Raw genomic sequence first — 20114 nt, forward strand, 5'->3', positions numbered from 1 at the left:
AATGCATCATCTGCCTAAGGGAGTAAATACAGCTCTTTAGCTCTGTTCAGCCCTCAAATGAGACACACACACACACACACACACACACACACACACGTACAAAGAACACACACTGTACTCTCTGTTCCACTTTTATAAATTCCACTGTTCCCTCTCTTCCACTTCACCTTCATGGAGCCTCTCTACCATCTACCTCCATCCTCCGCCACTCGTGACCTCCCCTCCCGCCACCCCCCGTTGAGAAGGCTCGACCTGCAAGCTATCACCAGCGAGTGGCTGTCCCTCACATTGGACCCTTCAGAGTCCACCCCAGCTCGCTCCCTCACATCCACCCCTGTACCGCCTACACCACCCCCCCTCCCCACTGACCTCGCACCTTTCCTCAAGGCACAGGAACCTAAGACACCCCCACCTGGGCCATCAAAAAGAGGCTCCGCCCTGCCGGCCCAGAGATTTTCCATAACTCCTCCAGGGAGACTCGCTTTAGTTCCCCCGCCTTTCTTTCAGCTTCCTCTTCTTCCTCCTCCTCTTCTTCCTCCTCCTCCGCCTCATCCCTCATTTGCCTCTCCGCTGCCTGACTCTGTACTGCGGTACAACACTGGCAAAGTATTTGCTCAACCATTACATATTTCTAAGCCAGCGATGTTGTCCTGCACAATGCCACAGCCAATCAAATCGCCCACACAAGTTCCTCTGCAGGAGTCGCGTGTGGAAGTAAGCAAAAGCAGCACAATGCCTGCTGTTGAGCTGCGGGTGAACGACCCGTATGACGAGCTGTTGGCCATGATTCTGGATGGTTCTACCAGCGCAGACTTTTCAAGAGTGTCCCCGGTAGCATCCCCGACCGCTGTGCTAACCGGGGAATCGCAGAGCAGGTTTAATCTAAAAGCAGAGGAATCCCATCACGCAGCTGGGAAACCACCAGAAGTAACTCCAGCCGGCGACTCGGCAGGCGTTCGGTTGGAGGTGCAGTTTAATAAGCCGGTCACAATGGAGCCACTAGCCGTCACTTGGGGAGGGCAGTCGAACGCTCTGAGCGAGCGACCAGTTGAGCCTCAGAGAGCACCATCGGTGAGAGGAAGGGGATATACGGAGTTGTTCATTGAGGAAGACGGCGAAGCTAGAGAGGACAAAGGGGAGGACATTGGAGGTGTAAATGAGGGACTCGGTCCACAGGTAGAGCATCGGGGGGGAGGGAACACTCCAGGGCCCTGGAAGTTAGATGGAGGGAAAGGTTTTAACTCTTAAAAAGAAATACGCCTGCGTTTGCCTTCTGTTACAAAAGTTTGAGACAACGGTTAATGTTCTCGTGTCACGTAGCATTTACAGGGAAGCATTATGTTAAATAAATAAAATGATCAAGCGTTGTTGTCCATGGGGACAGATAATAATGGAGGCTGAGGATCGCATTGAAGTTTACCGGTTGTCCTCATCTATATCCCTCCTTATCATATATAAGATGCACTCAATAGTTTACTCTACGGTGAGCAGTAGATAGAGATTTCATATGAATTTGCCGTGTTACATTGTCATTCACAGGCATAGGCTATTTCTATATAGTTCATCTTCATGCCATACAATTAGAGGAGAAACAGTACCGCCTCTGTCCACAGGGACCGCCAGAATCAACACAAAATATAAGTTCCTTTAGGTAACTTCAATCAAAGAAGGAATAAGACTCTTAAAGTCTTAAAATATCACTATTGTACAACAGACACAAAAGTAGGTCTTATTTTAAATGGTGCATTCTTTCCCTCCATGTCCTTTCTGGGGCTCAATAGAAATCCTCAGCATTTAGCGTCTGTGTTTCATCTTCAGAATTGATGTGTGTGTCATTACCTCCGTAGGCTGATGTCTCTCCCTCCACTTTGACTCGGCTTCCTCCCTCCGGCCTCCCCTCTCCCTCAATACCACTCCCTCTAACCTCCTTACTTCCCCCTTCGTCTTCTTCTACTTCTTCCTTTACTCCTTCGTCTTCTACCTGTTCTTTTACTCCTTCTTCGTCTTCTTTTACTTCTACTTCGTCTTTTACTCCTTCGTTTTCTACTTCTTTTACTCCCTCCTCTTCTTCTGCTTCTTCTTTTACTCTTTCGTCTTCTACGTCTTCCTTTATTCCTTCTTCTACTTCTTCCTTTACTCCTTCTTCGTCTTCTCCTTCTTCCTTTACTCCTTCTTCTACTTCTTGCTTTACTCCTTCTTCGTCTTCTCCTTCTTCCTTTACTCCTTCTCCTACTTCTTCCTTTACTCCTTCTTCGTTTTATATTTCTTCCTTTACTCCTTCTTCTATTTCTTCCTTTACTCCTTCTTCGTCTTATATTTCTTCCTTTACTCCTTCTTCTACTTCTTCCTTTACTCCTTCTTCGTCTTCTCCTTCTTCCTTTACTCCTTCTGCGTCTTCTTTCTTGCGGTCACAGCATCATCATCATCATAGCGCCATCCCTCCCACACACCCCCCTGTCTCCCCTCGTCCGCCATCCCGTCCTTACCTCATGACCTCGCCGCTCCCTCCAGTCTCACCCTCTCCGCCCGTCTCACCACCTCCCCTCCACTCCTCTCGCCCTCCTCCCAAAGTCCCGTCGCCGCTCTCCGTCGCTCACCCCTCCGGCGCTCTCCGTCTGTCTCATCCGGTCGCATCCGGCCCCGACTCGGGGTCGCCCGTCCCCTTCCCCTCCCTGACTCCCCCTAAACCCGCCTCTCCTCCCCTGGCCTCCCCGCGCTCCCCCCCCACGGTGCCTCCTCCAGGACGCAGGTCCCCGAAGGTGAAGGTAACGCTGGAATGTTGAGACCACGCCGTTGATTTAGATCGTGTGTTGTGGTGCCGAGGACTGAGGAGTGATGCCTCTCTCTAACGATGTATGTCTTGACCTCGCCGTGGTTGAAGTGATCCGTCAACTAATCCACTGACAGGAAATGTTGTTTACGTCGGATTAACCGTTTATGGTATTTTATTCAGCAGAATGCTCCGATTTGTTGCATTTTCTTTGTTTCGTATCCTTGTAAATTGTGAAAAATGCACATCACAATCTACCAGGTTGTGTTTTATGGCCAACTATTTGTGGACTTTTTAGGACCTAAATGATTAATTAACAGATATGAACAATAATAACAATGGTTGCAGCCGTGGCTGAGACTACTGTGTGATGCGCACTAACATACATTGTGCACGGTCATGTGTGTGATGTGGTGATGATTTATCGGCATCCCCCGGATCCTCAAAAACAAAGCATTGATTTCATGAATCGAGACATAAGGCCTTAAGGGGGAAAAAAAAATGTCTTATGGATCTTTCAGCGAGAAATGGGAATTTTACGAATTACAATTTAGAATCTCATACATATACATATGTACCGTTACCAGGCAACGTTTGAGAGGAATGGTGCATCAACGTAAAGTTAATTTTGAGTGGAATTAGTTCACTTAAAAAAAAGTCTTAAATCTAACTGGCCTTAAGCTGTACAGCCCGAGCCTCCAGGAAGAGTGGCGGGACACACAGTGGTTAAACTATGGAGGAAAATAAATGGACTTTTCAGGACGAACACTTAAACGGCCCTTATTTAAATCATTAGGTCTTAAAAGTTGTCAAATGCACAGAAACCAAATCCACAGTTATTCTCCTTCCTCCATTCATGGGGTGGAGCGGCTCGGGGGTGAAAAGGGAACCCCTCCTGCTCTATGGGCTCGTTCATGCAGAAGCAGTGCGGAGGATTCGGTTCATTTTATACCCTATTTCATGGGGAGGGGGGGGGGGCTGTATCCAGATCTCCGCGGTGGGAACCCTGGACAGCGGAGAACCCTGGTGTTGGTTCTGGCTGCGGTGTGTTTCGGAGGCTGCTCCTCGCCGTCTGCATGTCGGCCGGTGGTGTTTTTCCAGCATGCCGTTGGCCTTTTTTGTGCTCGTGCGTTCGGCTCATCGCCGCGACGGCCGCTGACTCCGTCTATCACTGTTGAAGATTACCGGTGTGTTGCTTCTGGTCTCTCCGCCTGTTGAGCAGGATCCGGTTGTCGGTGGTAAACCTCCTCGTAGCCCCATCTTGTCCCGGAGGTCCTACCTGTCCCCCGTTAGAGGTCGAAGGGTAGGGGGGCATGTCTTCCTTTTTAACCGTGCTCTGACTGTACTCTTTGTCTCCGTGCAAGTGTCACTTTCCTTAAGAAAGGATCATTTGTTGTGTTTCTGCTTGGCGTGTTGTTCTATTCGTGTTTTGTTTTCAAAGAATTTGGTCACGCCTCTCGGTAGGGAAAGTACACCTTATTGATCGTGAGCGACACTCCGGGACACGTCGAGTTTGACATCTTCTACAAAAGCCTTTCAAATGTACCGTTTTGACTTTCTGTCTGTTTCTGTCCGCCTCACAGCGATTGGTCCACGATGCTCTCCACGGTGGAGGAGACCCGTAAGTTCCTTTTCTCACTTATCCACGAAAAAGATAAAAACTAAATAGGTGTGTGTGTGTGTGTGTGTGTGTGTGGTAATTGTAATCAGGAAATGCTTTTTGATCGCGGTACAGAACCTAAAAATAATGACTCTTCAGTATCAACACTGCAGAATAGCGTGAGCGTCGTCTCACCGTCGCTTCTCCTAACGCAGGTACCAGGCCGTGTACAACTACATGCCTCGCAACGAGGACGAGCTGGAGCTGAAGGAGGCCGACGTCGTGGACGTGATGGAGAAGTGTGACGACGGCTGGTTTGTCGGTAAGAGGAGCGACCACCGGGGTTGTTATCGTCTGTGAGGGCATGCGGTTTACGACACTACGTGAATCTGCCTTACGGAACAGCTCAGTTTGGTCAAATAGAAGCTGTTGACTTTGCAAAGACCACTAGGTGGCGCTGTGATCCCACCGCATGGGCACGAGTCATTGTTATCCTTCACAACTGAGCAGTTTCTGATGGCCCCGAGAATCTGTTTGTTAATCTGAAACACTCTTTTGGGGGGGGGGGGGGGGGGGGGGGACTTTGCCCTCCTAAGATGTTCTCATGTGACTCGGTTTTGATCTCCGCGTCTGGCGGCGTTCCAGACTGCAGTGAGCTATTAGTAATAAGCCGTAATGATATTAGTGACAGCTGCTGCCAAGTTTCAAGCACCGACGATCTCATTGTTTTCGCTCTCTCCGTTTCTGAAGGGACGTCTCGGCGGAGCAAGTTGTTTGGAACCTTCCCAGGAAACTACGTGAAGCCGCTATAATGATGATTCCAGACCACCAACACCACCACCCCCCTGGCTCCGCCCCTTTCTGTGACACGTTCTTCGACCCCCCCCCCAGCACAGCACAGCACCCTGCAGGACGCCACCTCCCCAGAGACCCGTCGCACACTTTGCGTGGCTCGTCGGCTTCACACGGACACAACCTTTAGCTCTAACTAGCCATCTTTAATGGAAGACTTCTTTAAAATAATGTTGGTTTTTTTTGTTTTTTTTTAATCTTATTTTTCTATCACGGAGAACCCAAACTGTGCGCTCCAGTCAAGCGACCTTTAACCCTTTGACTGGGATGGAAGCACATCGAAAGGAACTTTGCGAACAGTCAAATGATAGAAAACAGTGCAGTACGATCACCACGGTCACCTCTTTCTTTTATTACTTTTTTATTTGTCTCACACTTAAAAACACACTTGTTACATTTCATTTCAGTGTTCAATTACAAATATCCCCAAAGACCTGGAGTGCAGAGAAAGTTGTAGAACCAGTGTTCTGTCATATCCCGACTTGAGTTGAAGGGATTGCAGCCGATGTTTCAGGGAAAAGGATGTTAAGGAAAAGAATGTGCATGCATCAATATGTGTTACGCGTCGCCCGCTTGACAGGAATTTTGGGGATATGAAAGATCGTTAATCATTATCACGCAGTCATTTTCAAATATTACTAATGGAAGAAGTGTGAAAAGTATCATTGGCTCTTGCACCTGCTGTCTAGACCTGACGTAATAGTTTTTAAAGTATAAGATTTAGGAAACAAAAAGAAAGATTTTCGACCTGTTGGTTTATTCATCTTCACGCCAGGTTTGATGCACTTTAACGCAACATTTTTTTTAAAAACACAATTTGGTGTTTGCTTTGATCTCAAATGTTCACGTCCGATTTGACACACCAGATGTTCGACGTGCAAAGAGGCGACCAACCTTTTTTTTAGGTATTATATTTATTTAGAGGACGAGTGCTGGTCGCAACTGCGTTGCCAGACGATGGTCAGAACTTTTCAAGGCGTGTTATTTTCACCGTCCGGTATCGATGTCCAGAAAAGGTGCTGAGTGACAACACAACGGTTCACGGGGCTGTCGCGATGTTTTTACGCCGAGTTATTTAAGTCGGCTGCGGGATAGGAGGACGTTTTTATATAAAACACTTTGCAGGTGTTCTTCTAGAACCGTCGCCGTCTTCACGTCATACGCTGTTTATTATCGGCCCTTTTTTTTTTTTTTTTTTAGCTTGTCATGCTCGGTGGATATGATGTATGTGTTTTTATTGTTCTCATGTTATGTGTTTCACACGGACAACAAAACAATTGTTAAAGCACCTTAAGATATATTTTTTGTTTTATCATTCACCGTCCTTCACCTCACCCCCGTCATCCACTATTTCAGTTGGTGTGAGGACACCGTGTGTGTGTGTGTGTGTGTGTGTGTGTGTGTGTGTGTGTGTGTGTGTGTGTGTGTGTGTGTGTGTGCGTGCGTGCGTCTGGTGTTTTTGTAAGCCTTTTGTATGAGAGCTGTAAAATGGACAACATCCACTTGCTTTATAAAGTCAGCTTTTTTCTCACCCACCATCATATTTGGTTTCCTCTCCTTCTTTCTTCACATTCTTCATCGGTGGTGCTAATTTCCACTTTTTTTCAAAAAGTTATTATTTTATTTGTTTTCTTCCTCCAGTTCTCCGTTGTTTTAAAAGCCAGCGACATATTTAGAAGTTACTGTAGTTGGTGATTCGCTGCCTTACGTCCAACTCACTAATTTACTAGCCACGTACGTATATGTATAAACTTCTTCTGTGATGCAACAACTTTAATTTATGCATCTATAGTGTAGAAAAGCATCAGGAAGGTGTGCACAGAACACACACACAGTGACCCTCTGGTCTGCCTTTGATACAACATGAAGAACAGATTGGGATTGAAGACATGGATTTGACTCCTGCTATGTTTATACGTGTAATGACAAAATGTTAATCTTAATATGTTATTGGTGTTAATATCAAATTCGATGCACACTCTTGGACCTAGTATCATAAGTATTTCTACAATATCTTAGCATTTGTTGGATGATTTTATGGGGATGTATTGCTAATAAAATCCAGCTTGTAGATGAAATATCTCCAACTATTTATTCGTCCTCTGAGCTTAACAGGAAGACGACTTCAATTGTTGATGACGAAAAAAAGAAAAATCTCATGTGTGTTGTTTAAAAAGGTATGATTCAGAGATTTCAACCCCTTTCCTACGATATTCTTTTTATTTCAAGCACGAAGGTGACTTTCTCTTTATTTCACACAGTTCCACATATGGACTGTAGGGGGCAGTGGTGTGCACAACGAAAAACATTGAAAACTCCACAGAGTTGCAGGTTATCTTTTAGATCTAAAACCTTGTTATTGCTGAGCACCAGAGGTCCAAAGTACCAACAAACAACAGTTCATCGGACTGTCTCTCAGCAATATTACTCAAACAAGAGTAAATCATGTATTTGTTGGGGACTATTTTCAGCTGTGGATTAAAACAGGAGGGGCTCCTTGATATGGATGTTTATAGCCGAGTTAAACAATCTACATCAATCTTTTGACAGCACAGACGATACTTAAAATATGTAACGGGGATCAATGAATGGCAGAAATTGTACTTGGTCTTCTATATTTGCTTTTGTTGCAGGCGTGTGAGAGAACGAAGTGAAACGGGACTCTTCCATGTCTACAAAGACAGACAGTTTGGGTATAATGTTCCACCATCAACTTCCCCTGATTTGTTATCGTCATGGTAACCGCAGAAACGAACCATGAAGCCGCAGCCGGTTGGATTTTGGTGTGTGTGTGTGTGTGTGTGTGTGTGTGTGTGTGTGTGTGTGTGTGTGTGTGTGTGTGTGTGTGTGTGTGTGTGTGTGTGTGTGTGTGTGTGTGTGTGTGTGTGTGTGTGTGTGTGTGTGTGTGTGTGAGTGAGTGAGTGTGTGAGAATTTGGCAACTCCAAAAGATGAAAAAAAATCATGATAAAACACTGTGATCATAAACAAAGAGCACAGTAAATAAGGTGTTTCGTAAGATGGGAGGAAACCTTTTTGACAGGTAAAAAAATAAGAGGGACGGTGTGTTGAAAGTGGATCGTTGACGAGCTCCGTGGTGAGAGGAGTCCTGGGACCCGTCCAGATCAATAGTGGCTGGAATGTGCCTGTGTGGGACGTCCAGGGCCTCAGAGCGGAGCTGCGCCTCCACACCAAATAAGGACAGGAGCAGCGAGACTCGTCAACCAGAGAGAGAGAGAGAGAGAGGCCAGACTGTAAGCTGGTTTACATCCTCACTCTGTCTACAAGTGCCCATGTAGGTACTCGCAGACCGTGAGCCCAAACTGGATTTGTTTAGGGTGACTGACTGTAGCAGCTAATTTAACAGGCACGGTATTGATATATATATATATATATATATATATATATATATATATATATATATATATATATTCTGAGAGAGAATTAGTAACGGAGAAAAGCAGAAATGAGAAAAAGTGCTCGACAGAAATAGGAAGAGTGGCAGCGCAAGTGTGCTGCTAGACGCAGTTCCCCAAAGTCTGACCAATTACTTCACTTCTGGGGTGGGGTCTGTCCATTCTCCTCCCCCTGCACCCACCCACATGGCTCAAAATCTCCATCCCTTTGATATCCCTTTGCTCTTCAACTCGCTTGCCCCGCAGCGTACCATCTGTGCTGTTGTTCTCCGACAGCGGGAGGGACATTGAAGGGGTCATGCCACTCAAAGTCGTGCTGGACGGTCCGGCCCCCTGGGGGTTCCGGCTGGCCGGAGGAAAGGACTTCAACCAGCCCCTGACCATCTCCAGGGTGAGTGAGTGAGTGAGTGACAGGAGGTCTCTATTAACAATCCTCGCCATAACTTTATGAATGCAAAACCTTTTTTTTCCGACAGATTTCTTTTACTGCCGGTCGACCATTTGATTATCAAAAGTTTTTGACAAGTGTCTGAAATGTGAACGTGCTTTAATCCGTTGGTGATCCAGTCCAGAGGAGTCGGTGTTACACACATTGTGTTTCCAGGAGAAACAGTCCGTCTGGGCCGGTACGAGGCCTGCACCTGTGCCACAGTGAATGCAAGAGGCTTAGATACAAATAGCAGCTTACTCTGTACTCTGACATGTGTGCGTGCACACACACACACACACACACACACACACACACACACACACACACACACACACTCAAATGTGTCCCTGAGTGGATTTCAGACCGCAGTATAAAGGAGGGCAGTGTGCTAATCAGTTCTAACAAAAGAGCTGGTGAGAGTTATTGTTGTTCTTTTTTTTTTTTTAATCCTCTGCACATTTGTGCCGACAGTCGAGTCAAACACATGAGAAAGGAAAAAAATGAATTAGTCTTGACTGGAAGAGATGAGCACATGTGTCACATGTGCAGCAACACGCAGCATCAAGCAGAATGTCGGATTACATGTATGAAACTAAACGTGACTCCTAGAACCTCCTAGTGTCAGACCCTTTGGATGATCCAGCGATCTTTCGCAACGCGTCCTGGCTGCTGATTCAGATGAGAATTGAGCTTCATCTGTTGATGAAGAGACGATTTCCTGAGACTAATTTGGTGTTTCCTGTTTAAACAAATTGACTGAATCGTTTGAAGAAAAAAAACAGGAAAAGAAAAAGACAGCGGGTAACAGATAAAAAATGTATCCCGTTTAATTAAAGGAGTTGTTCGACACGTTCATTTCTCGGGCCAGAGTTACGTGAGACGATCGACACGAAATATGGTAGACGGTTAGCCTAGCTTAGCACAAAAAAAGCTAAGAAAAACTACAAAGTCAGTTTATAAAGACATGCCAAATATACACAGAAGTAAACACGCTGAATATGAACAGTGGTGTGTTAATCAGTCAAAGGTCACAAAGGATCAGAAGAGAGGAGGCCCGGTAATCTCGCTCGTTTGGGGTCATGTCGGTCTATATTTAGGACAAGACCTCAGGAACTACGGACTAAAAGCATACGTAGGTCTCCAAACCAGTGGCTCCGTCCCATAACCCCACAGCTGTTGTGTTAGTGGACATGTGATGAGAGGGATGGACGAGGGAGGAGAGGAATCTGGGATGGTAAACGATACGCGAGGAGTAATACAAGAAGCTTAAAAATGTACTTGTACGGGAGGGATGCAGACAGAAAAAGTAAAAAGCGCCAATATACCCGATTGAAAATCTCTCCAATACAGTCGCTGAACTATCGGGGCTTCATTTAAAACACAAGTGTCTTCCTTCACTGCCATTTTTGGTCAGGAACGTCGTCCTCTTTGCGGCCCGGGCCGGCGTTCCCAGCTGGTCGAGGCAAAGTAAACAGAAGCGATAATCATCTTTCCCCTCAGCAGACGGCGGGTGGCCTTAAAGAGGCACGGCGCCGAGCGTGCACGTTCGAGATCAGTTTATTTGAGCTTCCTGTCCCGGGCCTGTGGAAACAGTTGCTTGCTGTCCACTGTCGGAGAAAATAACCCTGGTGATGTCATCGGAAGTTATTTTAGCCGGATCATGGAGACTATACATCGATAACGATGGAGGTCAATACACATGTTTGCATTAAAGCTATTTATACCGGCAGAGATGCACATTTTCTACATTTGCAGCACTTTAGATTCATGCAGGCAGATGACCAATTACAGAGGATCTTATTGATCAATTATTAGGTCAATTATTGTATAGCTGTGTAAGCTATTTTACATTTTTGTCCGTTCCGAACAAAGTGATTGGTTGATGCCTTGATTTCGGGATGCAAAAGTTCGAAAGAATTTAGCTTTTTTGCCACGTAGCATTTGCATTTGTGTGAAAGTACAACAGTTCAGGAAATACGTATTGACGTGTCAATTAATCGCACAAAACTCTGTGTAAAGGCCTCAAGTCTGCATTAAAAACTTGAGCCTTGATTGACTCAGTTACCAGGCAGGGCGGGACTTTGCAATTGAGTTGTATTACGGGAAGCGTATGATTCACCGATAGTAGTAAAGGCCGCAATGGGCACCATATTTCACTGCATTCTGGGCTTAATAAACCAAGACAATGCTGATTGGTTTAAAGAAATACAATCAAGCCACAGAGGTTTTTTTTTTCCCCTATAGAAGAAAGATAAAGTGTGGAGACAGACCGTGCTTTAGCCTCTGCTCCATCCATTTTATAATCTGTCTCTTGCAAGTTTCCCAACTTTAAAGTTGTATATTATTAGGGTTTTTTCGCCACTCGTCAGTCCGATCTCCTTTCAGCTTCGTTTTTGGCCTCCGCCGACTCCTGAGGGGAGATATCTGCCTCTTTAACAGCTTATTGCTCCACCGTGTTCACTGTCTGGTGACAGGAATTCTTAATTAGTGTGTCACTAACCGTGATCCCTTTTTACTTGACAGACAGTCATTTGATACACTGTTGAAATAGTGATATGAATGCAGCTTTAAATACAGTAGCAGCTTGAATACATACGCTTTCACTACAGCAAACACTGTGACTGGTTCTAATTGGAAAGCTTATTACTGAAAATTTCGCGTAATATTTCTATATCGGCGTCAATTTAGTGTGATCTTGTTTTTTCTTCAGCTTTTGGGATTTTCATGCAAGCGGATCAGTTAAAGAAGGAAGGAAAGATGGAAGGGGAGGAAATAAAAGGGGGGTGGAAAGGTAGCGGAAGCAGCGAAGGACAAGAGAAGAAAAAGAAAACAGACAGAAAGGAGGGGGGAAAAAAGAGAATCCAATAAAAAGCCTCGTAGCAGTAAAACATACTGTAAGACCCCCCCCCTAACAAATGCTGCACTGTGAATCACTGCTCCCTCTTTGGCAGCATGAGACATCCCATCAGCACTTTCATCCACAGTTATTTATAGGCAGATGAGCTCATTCAAGGTCCAATGCAACATGTAAGCGTAGCCATGCCCCGTAATGCAATATGGCCGAGTAGAGGTCACGGCCCGCGTAGCGCGACTGCGGGAATGTACAGTCGGGTACCCCCCCCCCCACCCCCCCACTCCCTGGTGGCTCTCTGGGAGTTCTTATTCACCTCGGTCACTTCCTGAGCAGCCAGATACATATTCCATCTGGATGCTGTCACTTAGTGGGAAGCAGCGCATGTTTACTTCGTCTCCATGACGAGGGACGAGCAGTTTACATGCATGCATACCAACCAGCTCAATCTGCAGCTCGGAGAGCAGCTAGTGCCAGGCAGAGTGCAGGGTGGGGGTGGGTGGGGGGGCAAGGAGGTAGATTTAGGTCACGAATGGCCTGAATCTTTTGACTGAATAGCCGGGCTTCTTAGTGGAGTCTGTGTTTCGTATTTAGGCCGGGTGAGACCCTCGTGGTGCCAGCAGTTGAGTTGCATTAAGAGATGAAGTGCCAGTGATGGAGAACAGACCACAGCTAATAAAGGATTATTTGTATCGAATCTTTTCACAATGATGCCCCACCTGTACACAGACGGGGCCGCTGGGATGGGATTTTGTTAGACGACATTGCTTTATATTCATTCTCATGTCAGTAACTCTTAAGGACAGTTCCATCTTTTATTCGCATTCCTGGAGTATGGGCGCCTTCATATATTGAAAAAGATAATGTAAGAAGAATTTACCAATATGGGTTCTTCCAGAGAACCGGATTAAATTATACAGGGTTTTAAACACAGATGAATTTATCGCTAGAAGGCTTGTATTATTTAAATAGGAACACATAAACCTTTAGATGAAATGGACTCATGGAAGATTAAATATAGCCTAATACAAGACTAACTAACAGGACCAAAATAACTTCAAACGAGTATAAACAACAGCATGTGCTACAGAATGACTGCATTTAGGTCCCAACCGTCTCACGACACCCATCAATTAGAGATGCCAGTTGAATTTGAGCAAGGGATATTTTTGTTAGTGGTTCAAACTCAAAGTTGATTGAATGGATCTCTTTTTTCAAGGCCATAAACTCATATTTAGTCATGTAAAAAGGAAAAGTTAGCAAAAGGAATGTAAATCGAGTGTCTATGTTTCCGTCATATATTCTTTTCCTCTCCCCACACACAGATCACCCCCGGCAGTAAGGCCGCCGTCGCCAACTTGTGTGCCGGAGACGTGATCCTGGCCATCGAGGGGGTCCAAGCCACGGACCTGCTGCACTGCGAAGCCCAGAACAAGATAAAAGAGTCCACCCGTCAGCTCAGTCTCACTGTTCAAAGGTCATAAGCAACACAAAGCGTGCACACTAACAGGTGGCGGGCACCGTAGAGGCAACACCTGCACAGTATATTGGAATATAATACATTAGCCTACATCTCCGTAATACATGCTGATACTGTGCGGCACTGGTTCCCAACCTTTTTGGCTTTTTAACAAAGGTTACAGAATTGTAACCCCGGGTTCTATTATCACCGGCCGAGGCCTCGACTGGACCATATGGGTAATACTCTCCTCCAAGCAGAAGCACGTGTGAACATGGGAGAAGTTAGCCTTCCAGCAGGTTCTGTGGGGATGGCTGAGGGACCGGACACCGATTGACACAGTGCCGTCATCTTCACTGTCAACCACAGATTAGACCGGATGCGGCAGCTGGGGTAAGATCTCGAGGTCCTCCCCGCTCCAATCACAGCTGACCATCGCATTGAAGTGTCGTAAATGCAGGCGGGTGGAGGCTCGGCATGATCTAAGGCCCTTGAAGACGTGACGGGGCACTGACGACGTCCTTGGAGCGGGAGACTCCACTCATAAAGAAAAGGGAGTCACCGGGCAAATCGCTGGTTGTGCAGGGATGTGTGCTGCCTCGTATTCTGTGCGGTTCGCTCCGACTACGCTCATGCAAACTTTCAGTCGCCGAACGGTCGCTTCTGATTGGAGGAGAGTATTACCCAGGGCGTCCAGTAGAGGGCGGCGCCTGTGTGGGTTAGAGCCCTTTAAAACAAAGTATTTTCTACGTGTGTTCATGTTTGGAGGCCATTGTCACAGTAATGAAGTTCGGATGATAAGAAACGTCATTTCTAAATGCCTGTCAATCATCTCACAACCCTCTTTCCATCCCTCTGTGTTGTTCCCGGCCTCCAGGTTGTGAACCTCTGCTCTACAGTTATACCGTCTATACACATTACTCTTGTTTAGTAGTGTGCTGACACGCAAATGGCTGTTGGAGAAAACTTTTGTTTCTGGAGCTTTGCATTCACCATCTGAATTTAGGTTGAATCTTTTCCACCTTTCTTTTGTGGGTTGCATTATGGTACAAAACCGCCTTAATTGTGTCACTTTACACTCACAAGTTTCCCATGGTATGAAAGGAAAAGGCCAACATGTTTTCCTATTTTATAGGTTGGGATTATAGACTATACACACTTATAGACTCAAACACACTCATATAATAGATGATTCAACAGCCATCAGTAATGTTGTGGTGACCTTCTGACCAGAATCTGTGTTTTCATAATTTCCAGGAATGAATCCCGACTGTGGTCCCCACGTGTTGTGGAGGAGGGTAAAGCTCTCCCGTATAAGATGAACCTGGAAGCAGAACGGCAGGTTTGCGATACAGAAATAGAAATAACCTCACATTTTGTTGAAAGATTACAGCTTGGCTTCACGTCCTCGTCGGCGTCGTCGTCGTCGTTGTCCAGATGATGAGCTCGCTTCCTTCTCCTCCTCGCAGGAGTTCAAACCCATCGGCACGGCTCACAACCGGAAAGCTCAGCCGTTTGTCGCGGCGGCGAACCTCGACGACACGCACCAGGTGGTCAGCAGCGCCTACAACACCCCGATAGGCCTCTACTCCTCAGGCAACATCCAGGACGCCATGGAGGGCCAGATCCGAGGCCTGGTTCTACCCAAGCCCGACAGGTGATGCTTCTAACGCTGTCTGCAGCAATATCTTAAAAAGGGTGAATCAGTATGGGTAATAAATATATGTGAGACAGTGAGCCGGCGCTAATGTCCTAATAAATAAAACTGTTATCATACGCTTCCAGTGAGGAACTTTCACTGGTGTGTTGTTTACCCCACACAGTTTTATTATAAACTCAAAACTAGCAATTCCTACGTGTTAAATATAAGCAATTTAGTGTCTGCGGCAACATTGTTATGTTTATGAAATAATTCAAGAAAAAATGTTCACGTTGTTTCTTTTATCTGACTGAAAGGAACAATTATCTTTGGCTAATTTTGCTTAATTAAAGTCTTAAATAAATAGGTCTTCTTACTTTTTAGCCAAACTATGTAAATTAAATGAGGTTACACTGGACACACAATAACTGTGATGAAATAATATAAACCCAAGGTTAGCTTTTTATACATAAAAAAAAAAAAAAAAGAGCATATTTATTCACAGAACTGACCTTCAGCCCTCCCCCTCATGTGGATTTCATTGGTCGACCTGATATACAACGTGTCACACGGAGAACATATTACCACAGGAACGAATCGGTCTATGGCTTCACCATGAATTCTGAATGAGACATGAATCACATCAAAGCTATACGTATACACAACATCACTCTGATTTCACTGTAAGGTATTTATGACCATAACCAACCAATTAGAGATGATAATTATTCAACAGAACACGGTTAAGGAAAGAAAATATTGCCATACGTCTGAAAAAGAGCATGATATTAAACTCCTCCAGCTCATGAATGTTCTTCCTCATCCCACACTCAGCATCCAGACCCTTTTTTCTTGTCCTTTTAAGGCCGACTCAGCGTGTTGTAGCTCTGTAATCTGCAGCTGGGGGCTTCTCACCTGATCGCTGCAGTTGAGATTGCATCATCTCTGCCACGAGCATGAATCCCTCTTCATAAAACTGACTCGTGGCGGTCTGGGAAAAAGACGTCGAATTCATCACCGTCATATCATATTTTTAGGTTTGCTAGATAGGAGCGGTGTTGTATTACGAGTACTTCCATTTTATGCAACTTCACACTTCTAGTCTCAGTGAAACACTTATTTTTCATTAGTTTGTTTTATTTTTGCACAATTCAAAAAAAAATAGACAAACATAACAACAATTAATCATATCACAGTGCAGGAAGAGGCAGACATCTCACCGGGCTTATTTCAAGCCTCCAACTATACATAATCTTACAATTCACAATACTATATGAAATTAGACATACATTTTGACTTATGTCTATTCATTTTGTGTTAATTTATACTAATATTGAGTATTTTAACAAAATATGTTATGTAATAATAAAAATAACTCATTATTTAACAGCAAAAAAAATAATCAATGTCCAGTGAAACCATGTAGCTCCAAGTTTGGTGATTTTTAATATTTCTGATTTAACTTTTTTTTAAATGTTAAACGTGTGTGTGTGTGTGTGTGTGTGTGTGTGTGTGCGCGCGCTGCTCAGCACCAGGACCTTGGCCAGCATCGAGGACTCTGACGTGTACCAGATGTTACAGAGGGACCAGGAGGAACCCCAAGAGCCTCGGCAGTCCGGCTCGTTCCGGGCGCTGCAGGACTTTGTCGACAGCGACGGTGAGCGCCTCGTTTTATTTTCTCAGACTAAAACTTCCACAACATAAAAAAAACATCTCACAGGATGACAGATGGAGACACACGTTGGGATTCTCACTGACAGACAAACTTACGGTACTAAGATGCTTTAAAGGCCACAGAAACATATTTTCTAAATTAGCTTTTTAATTTTTGAGTTATGGCGTTCTGCAAAAGCTAGAACTGTTTTGGTTCTTTCATAATTAGAAATGTTTGTATTCATTTTTTCCCCTGATCTCTTCTCACTGGTTTAAAGAGGGTGGGGCTGGAAAAAAAGATGCAATCACGTACACTTGATTTATTTTATTTTTTACATTGCTACTTATTTATTGCTGAGTATTTAATGTTAAAACAAAAATACTTTAAATGTGAAGCATTTTTTTTTTAGGAATGCCATTACACTACATCTCACTCTGAAGTGATTGGAGCTATGTCATCGGGTGCAGCAGCAAATGTTTCTGATTTCTTACGACTTCCTTTTTCCAAAAGCTATTTACAGGGTTTTTTTACGCACATCGGGACCATTTTTGGCCTCTTCCACGTGTGGACGAGAGGAGCCGGGGAATCGAACCGACAGCCGGTGCGAACAACCCGCTGCAACTCCGACGCCACCGTTGAATTTACTGAACCACGTTGCTCATCTGATGACCTTCTGACTGTGGCGTACAACAGTTATATAGATTCCATTTTTTTTTTCGGGCCACAGGGAACAAAGATGAAGATTAACACCATTGTTTGAATCACGTATGCGATATATTTTGACCCTGCATGATTCATAACGTACACAGCATGCCACACAATATATAGTTAAGGCCCGCCCTCGTGTTTTTACCCGTGTTCGAGTCGTGTAGTGTCGAAGCTACACAATGCTTCGTTACAAAAAGCACTCCTCCATGTGTTTCCTCTGTTAATTGAGTTGTAAAAATGCATCCTGAAAAGCTTTGAAGTTATGAAATATGCTCATGCCCGACAAGGAAGCATTCATTAGGACTTCGAGAGGCTATAAGTGTCCTTGCCTCACTTCTCTTGTTTTGTTTTGAGTGTTTTGTTTGTGTTGTTTGTGAGCACGGGGTTGTTTTGATGCGTGGTCTCTCTCTCCCCTCATGTGGGCAGGCACTCGTCCCATTGTTACCAGGACGGTGAAAGCCCCGACCACCAAACCCACTACGCCCACAGGAAACCTGCAGAAACTGCCCGTCTGCGACAAGTGTGGGAATGGGATTGTGTGAGTAAAATATAGACAAAAAAAAATAATTAATAATCTGTGATTCAAATTCAGAGCCTCCGTGTATGGATACAAAGAAAAAGGGTGGGAGGGAAAAGTATAGGAGCATCACAACTATTAACCCCTTTGGTCTGAACATACGCAGGCTGAACATTACTGTCTGAGCTTCATAAAATACACATAACACAATCTGCATTGTTTACACAAACATAGTGGACCTTTTATCCATTAACCACACTAGCTTTAAAGAACAAATTATAATAAACCACTTTTCCGTTGGCATGATGTGCCTTTTTAAAGTGGCCAACCGATGAAAATATGAATGTAACGTACAGTAAAATAACTCGCAACTATCTATAATAAACTTGTGAATAATTTGTACATGCATATTAGTAGTAATGATAATGCTTTGTAACACGTTGCAATTATATATCATATATTAATGTGTGACTGTGTAATCAAGTATTCCTGATGCATTATTGGAGGAGTAATTTAGTTAGTTTACACCTTATACCGTTCATTATGGCATTATAAATGCTATGGGGGAGTTAAATAGTTAATATTATTATGATGCGTGTTTGAAATGTTGGTGCTTTTCAGGTTATATACCACATTATACATATACTGGCTTTTACTACTACACGACACACGTACGCCATTTTTTCTTCTTCTTCTGACATTCTCCCTCTTTGTCTTCCATGCCGCAGCGGGACGGTGGTCAAGGCACGAGACAAATACCGTCACCCCGGTTGCTTCGTGTGCTCCGACTGTGACGTCAACCTCAAACAGAAGGGCTACTTCTTTGTGGAGGGCCAGCTGTACTGTGAGACTCACGCTCGCGCTCGCATGAGACCACCGGAGGGCCACGACCTCATCACCACCTTCCCTACTGCGTAGAGATCCACAGCGAATACACTCGGGACACACACACATCTCTGTGTCCCACATCTGTGTGTGTGTGTGTGTGTGTGTGTGTGTGTGTGCGTGTGTTTGTCTGCACTTGTTTATCTGATGTTGTCGGTGTGCAATAATATATAAATCGAATAAGAACACACTTTACTCTGATGTTTGCAGCCAGATGTTTTCTCTGTGTAGGAACGCTTCACAGTTGGTTGTTTAAAGAGACTTTTTGACGGTTTCTCATCATTTGTTGTCTTTGCAATAAAGAGCTTTGCTCACACTGACTCGTAGACGGCCTCTGTTTGTGCAGTCTGAAGGTGTAAAGCATCACCTGGAGGAAACTACACACACACTCAGCTGCCAGAGAGGCAGTTATTCTGGGTCTTTTTTTAATTGGGCATCAAACATTTATTAATTATTTTATTAATACGTTTTTAATACCACCTGTGCTCAAAATGTCAGCTGCGAGAAAACAAAAAGCTTTTTGGAACTGATTGCTGACACAGCTGTAACTTAAAAAAATAAAATAAAATAAAATAAAAAATGTAAGCCTATAAGGGATGAGAATAATCAATTTATAGAAACAACAAAGAGCACTTTCGCTGTCCCGCCCTCTTTTATTGGCATTTGTTGTCGTTTTCCCTTTTCCCAATTAAGTTTAAACTGACACAAACTGCGTTGATTAGAGGGTCATTCAGATCACCTGTGCAGGTGTGAGGACCAGCTCCTAATTAGACAATTGAGAGCAGCTTGGTGCTTTTCTCCTCTTGTCCAATCAGGGTTACCCTTCCTTTTAGGGCTGAAGAGAGGTACTCCTCATCCAGGGCCTTGTGAGCCTCGCTTAATGTAATCAGACCTCATTTTAGCAGATTCAGCCTGGGTGCATCTGGTGTGTGTGGTGAGTCTCTGTGGCCTGGTCTTCATCATCTGTGCTTTCTTTTGAGGAAAAAGCCATCGTCGCTGGCCAGCGGCTACGCGGTGATGCTTTTGACCGCTGCTGCAGACCCGGACCCACGGAAACCCTGACGAAGGGATGTAATCTGGCAACGAGGAAAAGACAAAAAGTGAATATGAGCTGATGTTATACACCTCCATGGAACACCGGTATTGATCCTGCAGTCCATCGAGTATAGACGGAGGGTCCTCTTTGTCTGGGTTGCTTCAGCATCCATTATACAACTCAAACGACTATTGTGATGGTGTAACTCACCGTGCTGTTCCCTTTTTTGAATGAGTTGTTGCCTCCATTGGTCATCGTTTTTTTTTAATTAAATGGAGAAGAAAAAGGACAGTGGGGAT

At 44.6% G+C, this 20114-nt stretch overlaps 2 protein-coding genes across 3 annotated transcripts in view; both read left to right on the top strand.

Moving 5' to 3' along the window:
• Window positions 1-7262, top strand: part of sorbs2a (sorbin and SH3 domain containing 2a) — a 28052-nt gene extending 20790 nt beyond the window's left edge. The window contains exons 18-20 of the mRNA XM_034543753.1: window positions 4354-4391; window positions 4586-4692; window positions 5121-7262. Coding sequence (XP_034399644.1) covers window positions 4354-4391; window positions 4586-4692; window positions 5121-5182 — 207 coding nt within the window. The 3' untranslated portion in view covers window positions 5183-7262. The remainder of the gene's footprint in view (window positions 1-4353; window positions 4392-4585; window positions 4693-5120) is intronic.
• A 1580-nt stretch (window positions 7263-8842) lies between these two features.
• Window positions 8843-19098, top strand: LOC117733349 (PDZ and LIM domain protein 3-like). Of its 2 annotated transcripts, XM_034536942.1 has the most exons (7): window positions 8845-9027; window positions 13243-13394; window positions 14634-14718; window positions 14846-15033; window positions 16545-16672; window positions 17804-17915; window positions 18623-19098. In XM_034536942.1, exons 1-7 carry the CDS (start codon window positions 8935-8937, stop codon window positions 18810-18812), a joined length of 948 nt encoding a protein of 315 aa, XP_034392833.1. In that variant the 5' UTR covers window positions 8845-8934; the 3' UTR covers window positions 18813-19098. The 2 variants fall into 2 exon arrangements, with proteins under 2 accessions (XP_034392842.1, XP_034392833.1); XM_034536951.1 differs by lacking the exons at window positions 17804-17915; window positions 18623-19098 and adding an exon at window positions 17180-17785 and having other exon boundaries at window positions 8843-9027.
• The last annotated feature ends 1016 nt before the right edge of the window (window positions 19099-20114 follow it).

This window comes from Cyclopterus lumpus, chromosome 1 (assembly GCF_009769545.1).
Source record: "Cyclopterus lumpus isolate fCycLum1 chromosome 1, fCycLum1.pri, whole genome shotgun sequence".
Classification (NCBI taxonomy): domain Eukaryota; kingdom Metazoa; phylum Chordata; class Actinopteri; order Perciformes; family Cyclopteridae; genus Cyclopterus; species Cyclopterus lumpus.

Bases quoted from the DNA above. Each gene is read 5' to 3' on its own strand.
- LOC117733349 (XM_034536942.1), top strand. From the start codon at position 8,935: ATGCCACTCAAAGTCGTGCTGGACGGTCCGGCCCCCTGGGGGTTCCGG. The intron at 14,719-14,845 runs GTTTGCGATACA...TCCTCCTCGCAG, and splicing joins ACCTGGAAGCAGAACGGCAG to GAGTTCAAACCCATCGGCAC. The intron at 17,916-18,622 runs GTGAGTAAAATA...TCCATGCCGCAG, and splicing joins AAGTGTGGGAATGGGATTGT to CGGGACGGTGGTCAAGGCAC.